This window comes from Anoplophora glabripennis, unplaced genomic scaffold (genome assembly GCF_000390285.2).
Source record: "Anoplophora glabripennis isolate ALB-LARVAE unplaced genomic scaffold, Agla_2.0 scaffold29, whole genome shotgun sequence".
Classification (NCBI taxonomy): Eukaryota; Metazoa; Arthropoda; class Insecta; order Coleoptera; family Cerambycidae; genus Anoplophora; species Anoplophora glabripennis.
Genome location: NW_019416257.1, coordinates 477,015 through 484,867, shown reverse-complemented (window position 1 = coordinate 484,867; position 7,853 = coordinate 477,015). Strand labels below are relative to the sequence as shown.

Genomic DNA, 7,853 nt, shown 5'->3' with positions numbered 1-7,853 from the left:
GCTGAAATTTTTATATGTTACAGCTCTTAACCTGTCGATCAAAAGTCTCCATTGGCACAATATCCTAAAGTTCATAGTTTTCGAGTTACGTTGACTTTAGATCAATAACTCTGTATTCGAAGGAGTAAAAATTTTATTTGATATTTTTTGTTGTTTGCGCCAAGGTGTACCACATGGAGGTTGTAAAATCGGGCCAACGCCTCTTTGGGGTGACTTTTTACCGAGTGCCCCTTACTCTCTAATCTTAGTATGTCTAGATGCATGTATTTTATTTTCATGAATGCAATATCATCAATTTCTATGTTATTATATCTGTTGAGACTATCATTAATATAGTTTAATATGGCGTCACTGGGGTAATGTATATTTTGTTGATATCGAGCAAAACCCAAATACCACAACACGCTGGCTACGTGAGCACAACAACCTATTATTCTTGCACCAGTTTTACAAGTGCAATAATATCCGAGAATGGGCTCCTCGTTTTCATCTAGTTCAGTCGCATAAGATACCCACAGCTGATGTTTCACTGCATTCCGGAAACGTGAGTAAATTCTGATCCGTAGAAAACCTGGTTCTAGAACATGTTCGTCGAATTGAAATACTTCTGTTCCTTCTATATCAAGCTTATCTTGAATGTAAGATGGAGCTAAACCGACCTGGTATACACCAATGGTTATCCTATGCAAATAATTGAGGTCAAATCTAGGAAATTCTCTAGCATGATTTTCATTAAGTTGGTTCCATATAGCATTTCTTCTAAAGAGATTTTCGACTTCAACTCGAGTTTGAACTACGTTCACATCATTAATTCTTTGACGCAATTCTCTTGCTAATGGAACAGTAGCATCCTGCATTATTAACAATTCATAAAATCTATTAATTATTGCGCCAGCTATTTTGTAAAAATCTGCGAGATGGAGCATATGAGCTGTCGGAATAATACCAGAAAAGAAACTAAAAATTGATTTAATGTGCCCATTACGCGCCTCTACGACCCACCTAGACTTCGTAACAATTCGCATTTCATTGGCACTTATACCCATAATATCATAAAACAACTACAGTTTTTCAGTGTGAAGTCACATTACCAATATTAATATAACTACAATGATTTATTATTTTTTCGGTTATCATGGAGAAAAATGACATATAGTACTTATATATGTGCTAACATGAAAATCATTTAAGGTTCAAACCCAAACTGCGAGTAGTTCTTTGTACTGTAGATATCCGTTACAACTAACCTAGTTGATGGCATAAAAACTTATTGGATTTCTATAAATTGTAATAAAAAATTAAATATTTTATTAATTATTCTTTTATGCATATTATCTGTCGCATATTAATGCAAACATTGATCAAATCAATATTTAGAGCCATGTTCACACGTACAAATAGTTTTTGAGCCACGGCAAAAAATATCAAATAACATTTTTACCCCTTCGAATACAGAGCAATTGCAATATTAAACTATATTAATGATAGTCTCAACAGATATAATAACACAGAAATTGATGATATTGGATCCATGAAAATAAAGTACATGCATCTAGACGTACTAAGATTAGTGAGAGGCAAGGGGAACTCACTTTAAAAAAGACTCTCCGATGGTGGGAGGCAAGGGGACCTTACGGTAAAAAAGCCACCACAAAGAGGTGTTGGACCGATTTTGCAACCTCCACGTGGTACACCTGGGATAATGCAAACGCAAACAACAAAAAATATCAAATAAAATTTTTACCCCTTCGAATACAGAGTTATTGCTCTAAAGTCAACGTAACTCGAAAACTATGGACTTTAGGATATTGTGCCAATGGAGACTTTTGATCGAAAGGTTAAGAGCTGTAACATATAAAAATTTCAGCCAATTTAACTGAAACCACTTTTACATAAGAAAAGTGCGGGGTCCTTTGCTGTAAACGTATTAATTTATTTAAAAAACATACTCGTATTCTAATATTAGCTCTCGCATTTTTTACTCTATCTTAAGGTATTAAAATAATTCAAATTCAAAATATTTTTCTAAAAAAATTTATTGATTCAGCAGGGGAGCAGGGGTGTGCACGGTCCACCACAGAAAACGCAATGCCCACCCCAGAAAAAAAAGATTCAATAATATTATTTTTCTCATATCGAAGTCTCTGCCTGCGCCACCTTTTTTTAAGTATCAAATGAAAGAGTGCTTAGTATTTGAAATATCTCCTAACTGATGATGTTACGGCAAAAGCTACTTTATGGGCTATATTCCCCTATAGTCCAGGAAATATACCGGGTGATTCAGTTTGATATTCGCGGCTTTGTATCTCTTTTATTTTAACAAATACCTATAACAAACCCTATATATTTTTAAATCGCCGCTCAAACTCTATCAAATGACATTATCAGATCGTCTCCATGGTAACATGTGTCAAAATTGCTATAGTCAATTGTTTTTCTTCAAATGGCGCACTATATATTTTTTTTATCAATTCTGGAAGATATTTTTTTTCTGCGTTCATCTATATAAGGAAGTCTATAGTTTCATTAGAAATATTGCTAGAAAAACATCAAAAAAGATGAACCCTACTTTCATTAGCGTTATTCTGAAAAATTATAGCCAGCTGCGGAAACAACTGAATTTTAACGTTTCTAAATATCGGTTTGTCAAAATAATTGACATTTTGTACTTACCTATTATATCTATAACTAATAATTATAACATGAATACTTACAGTAACCAAGAAAAGCTAGATATGATTTTAATTTATGGAAAAGGCTGAAAGAACGCTAAAGCTGTCAGGTATTTATAGGTGCCAACATCGTTTCCCGCAGAGACAACTTCCATCAGAAAAATTTTTCAAAAAGTTAGCCAGAAATTTGGCGGCAGATGGAAGTTCTCAAAAGAAAAGAAGAGTTTTTAAACTCAGAAGGGCAAGAGATGAAGAACATTCCATAAAGATTTTAAATGACCTGCTAGATCTCCGGGTCTCACCCCTACAGATTTCTTTCTTTGGTCTTACCTAAATGATATTTATCTTAAAAACATAATAAGAGTAGAATGTCGGAGATTAAATGAAGAAACAGTAGAATGTGTTTGTAGAGAGGGACAGAGCTATTCTGTGTTTGGAAGCAAATGGAGGTCATTTTGAACATTTGAAATAAGCATTGTTTTAAACTGTTATATTATTATCGTGTTAAAATTAAAATATGTTACTTTAAAAAACATAATAACTTGTTTCCGCAGCTGGTTATCATTTTTTAGAATAAAGTTACGAAAAGCAGGGTTCATATTCTTTGCTGTTTTTCTAGCAATATTTCTAATGAAACTATAGACTTCCTTACATAGCTCAACGCAGAAAAGAATATCTTGCAGAATTGATAAAAAAATATATAGTGTGCCATTTGAATAAAAACAGTTGACTGTAGCAACTTTGACATATGTTACCATGGAGACGATCTAATAATGTCATTTGATAGAGTTCGAACGGCGATTTAAAAATATATAGGGTTTGTTATAGGTATTTGTTAAAATAAAAGAGATACAAGGCCGCGAATACCAAACTGAATCACTCGGTAGAGTTGAACGCGACTTTTTGTTTCGCCAAGCTGAATTTATCACTATAGATGCTAAATATTATGTACAATAACATATTAGTTTCCACAGTCATAAAAATGAGGGGAAGATTGTTTACAGGGTGGTTAATTGTACAATTTTTACGTAAATTCACGTTTTTCGCTTATAACTTTTTTAACAGTAAAGAATTTTTTTCGTCTTTAAAAGACCTACAAAACTAAAAAATTTATAAATAGAAGAAGTTTATTTATGCCTTTTGAATTAAACATTTATAAACTGCGTTATTATTACCAGAACGTTTTGACATCGCATTCTCTCATTCCTTATCACTGTCTAATAATTCCCACGAAGTCTGGAATCGGTAAGTTGAATAGTTTACAAGTTATGGCCTTATAAACAAATTAACTAATTATTAGTTTGGACGATCCCGAGGATCTTCCACAATCGCACTGATTTTTTTCATGGAAGATTTCATAATAATACATTGAAATCTATCATTTTTTTTTTAATTTCAAATTTGCAACCTGGAATTTTTTTTATTTTTTAGCCTTAGTTGCAAAATTAAATATATGACGCACGAGCGTGATATAGTTATATATTATTGCATATTCGGAAAGCTTATGAAAAGAGCTTTAAGTTAAAAAAAAATCGTCAACATTAGTTGAAAAACAACGGAGTTACAGATTGTCAAATATATGAATTTCCTTTATTTAACGGCAGGACTATGAATATTATCGTCATTTTCTTCGGACTCGCTGTCGTTCGTTTCCCCCACCCTTCCGCCGCGCCACGGCTCGCCGAAAATCAAGCGAGCCACTAACTTTTGACAATATTTCTTATGCACTTAACATACTTCCACAAATAAAAAATTTTTACCTGGGAAAGTACTCGGGTTGCCGGTTATGACAGTATTTTTTTTTGCTGCTAACAACCTAATTTGTTTAACAATCGGCCTTCAACTTTGACAGTCTAAATTACACCAGCAATATCTAGTAAACAACTAGTTATAAATAATTATTCAAAATACAAACTAAAAATGATATGACTAAATGTAATCGACAATAAACAATTTTAAGTGAGGCAAATTCATCTCCAAAATGCTTATAGTTTTGTCTTTTCGTCCTGAAAAATTCACTAAGTATTGGGAGAGTCCTATATGCAAAAAAAATTATTCAAATCGCACAGTCCAGGCAAATGTTACAGCACTGTTCTAAGTCAAACTTGAACACACTATGCACATACATATAAAGTATAATAATTACTTATTACCTATTTCTGGTAGATTTAATGTGGGAACTGCATTTTTTGCTAATTTGCGGACTACGTTTTTGTTGGAAATTAAAAAATGTTCTTCAAAGTGATTAGAACATATTATACGTGAAAATTTTGATGGTATCCAATCCTGTTATTTAAAAGCTTTCATCTATCTTTACTTTAGTCAACATCCTTTGGAAATCTATAAAAATTAAAATATTAAATTCGCAAAATCGAAGCAAATATAAAAATTTGGTAATTATTTATTTTACCATAAAATCAAATTTTGACAACCCCCCTTTTCCAAGGTGCTGAACATGAATTTGAAATTATCACATTAGTTTTCAGCTCGTTCAAAATTACGGGAATTAGAAAAATTTCATATAAATTAGAGACTTTTATGTTACAATCATTTATTCATTATTTTATTAACAATTTATAATAATATCACGCTTACCATTACACTACGTGTGCGAACAAAATTATAAAGTCAATACTGGAATACTCTGACCTTAACCAAGAAATTGCGTATATAATGGGTCAAATTTACTTTTTATATATTGCTTATTTTTCTTATCTAGAGAAGGAAACTTTTCGGCTCTCTTCACCAACTTGTTCACTTCTATTTATACAATGTCCTAAAATACATTTGCCCATGAAAAAATAACTAATTATTGAAATCAAAGCGACACGTACAATACAACTCAAGTTTCCAGATACGACTGATGCTGGGCTACCGACTAGGCTCCCAACTCCCTTCATCATAACTCAGTTTAATTGACGGCCTGCCAACGTCAAAACTTGCTGGTAAGCGGCACCCCTTACTTTGACTTATTCGATAACGTAGCTTATAAAGTCAATGGTAACTTGTACATAAATCAAGGTTTCCAATCAAATTCTAAATACCTACTCTTTACTGTCATTTATCACTATATAGTAACCGTCAAATTCGCTGTCACTGTCATTTAAAAATTTAATACCTACTTAAAAGTCGTTTATCAACAAAATAAAGAAACGCATTAAAAATGGCTTGTCAGAAGAAAACCGTCCCTTCCGGTAAGTACATCAAATCCGTATTCGCAAGGAGCATTTTCGATTCTAGAGGGAACCCAACGGTTGAGGTGGATCTCATCACGGATCTGGGACTGTTCAGGGCTGCCGTACCCTCTGGTGCTAGTACAGGTAAAAAATTTAAAACATAAATAGGCACCTAACTTTACAAAGCTTTTTAAGTTAATCCAAACAAGTGGAAAAGCGTTTTTTTTTTTTGTTTGGTAGACTATTTTCAAAATTCTGTTGTACTAAACTTACATAAAACCACGAAAGGCTTAGACTTACAGGAGTGTAATGTTCCTGTTTCATCAATTTGTAAGTCTTTAATTTGGTATGCTTAAAATATGGGTTTATTGCTATTTTCAATTATGTAGGTAAGTCAAAACTAAACAGTTCTTTGAAAATTTCCTACTATTTTTCAGTGGTATCTATATCGTACAACAAAATTTCATGCGAATGCTATTTCTGCTATTTAGCAAAAATACATTCTGAACCAGCCTTAAATCTAATTCATCCATTCGCCATTTAAGGGGTGCACGAAGCCTTAGAACTACGAGACGACATACAGTCGGAATACCTGGGTAAGGGTGTGTCCAAAGCCGTAGACAACGTGAACAACGCCATCGGTCCCGAGCTGATCAAGCAAGACTTCGACGTGACGCAACAGGAGAAGATCGACCAGTTCATGATTGATCTAGATGGCACGGAAAACAAGTCAAAATTCGGAGCCAACGCGATCCTTGGCATCTCCCTGGCCGTTTGTAAGGCTGGAGCTGCGAAAAGGGGTCTCCCCCTGTACAGGCATATCGCGGATTTAGCTGGGAACAAGAACCTAGTGTTGCCGGTGCCGGCTTTCAATGTGATCAACGGCGGGTCACATGCAGGGAATAAGTTGGCCATGCAGGTTGGAGCAAGGTCTTAATAATAATAAAACATAAGCGCATAAGTTTTTTACAAATACAAGTATCAAAATAGAGGTAGCGCCATCATATATCAGCGATATATTTAAAAATATCCACAAACTTTCAACTAATGTAAAGCAAATAAAGAATGCATTTGTCAATTGTTTAGGACTTAGAAAAGGTATGATATATAAAGTCAGTCTGAAATTTAAAGAGAAATGCACAATAAAAAGAGAAATAAAAAGAGAAATAAAGAGAAATGCACAATAAAAATAGAAGCAAAAAGTTGCTTTTTATTGTAGGGAGCTCTATCTGGGTGGCTGTTTCAGGAAGACACACTATATTTTTCTCTAAAACTTGATTTTTCCATAAAGGCATCAATCTTAACAATGCTTCTTTTTCGCACATAACCATAAGCCTAAGATAAGAAGTAAGAACTAAGAACACTGAACACTTTACTCCAGATCTCCTCTTCTTCTTCTTCTTATTCGAATAAGTAAGTCGCGCGGGATTTTTTAAATATTTGAAACGGGTTACTTACCTTATTAAAAATTAAAAATAAAAATATTGTTAAACAAAAGTTTTTAACAATATTTTTTCTAAAGCGATTCAGAAGGAAGTTATGGAACGTTCAATCTTAAGTGCGACACACTGTATATTATATTATATACAGGGTGTCCGGTAAGTACCTTCTAATCTCTCGGGAGTGTATAGGGGAGGTCAAAATAAAACTAGTCCTTCCTATATTTTTTTTTCCTAATGTGCCCCCTAACGGAGTTATGGGGGGTCAAAGGGGTACCTAGAAATTAACGTTTAGGGTTATAACTTTGAAACCACCCTGTATATTTTAATAAAATTTTCGTACGTTGTATTACACATGGAGCTCTACGATTTGATGCTAAAATCAACTTTTTGCTATTATCAGGTGTCCAGAAACGGACTGGCCCTATCACAATTTTTCTCAAAATTTTGACAGAAGTAATTTTATCAAACTGAAAATATTATTATTAGATACTCTGAAGGTTTTTCTTTAAAAATGGTACTCTTTATTTATTTCGAAAAAATGAACGGTTTGCGAGATAAATCGG

The 7,853-nt window shown here is 33.4% G+C and overlaps 1 protein-coding gene across 1 annotated transcript in view; it reads left to right on the top strand.

Annotated features, from left to right (window-relative positions):
• Positions 1–5,835: 5,835 nt before the first annotated feature.
• Positions 5,836–7,853, top strand: part of LOC108908376 (enolase-like) — a 7,638-nt gene continuing 5,620 nt past the window's right edge. The window contains exons 1-2 of the mRNA XM_018712410.1: positions 5,836–5,992; positions 6,394–6,767. Coding sequence (XP_018567926.1) covers positions 5,836–5,992; positions 6,394–6,767 — 531 coding nt within the window. The remainder of the gene's footprint in view (positions 5,993–6,393; positions 6,768–7,853) is intronic.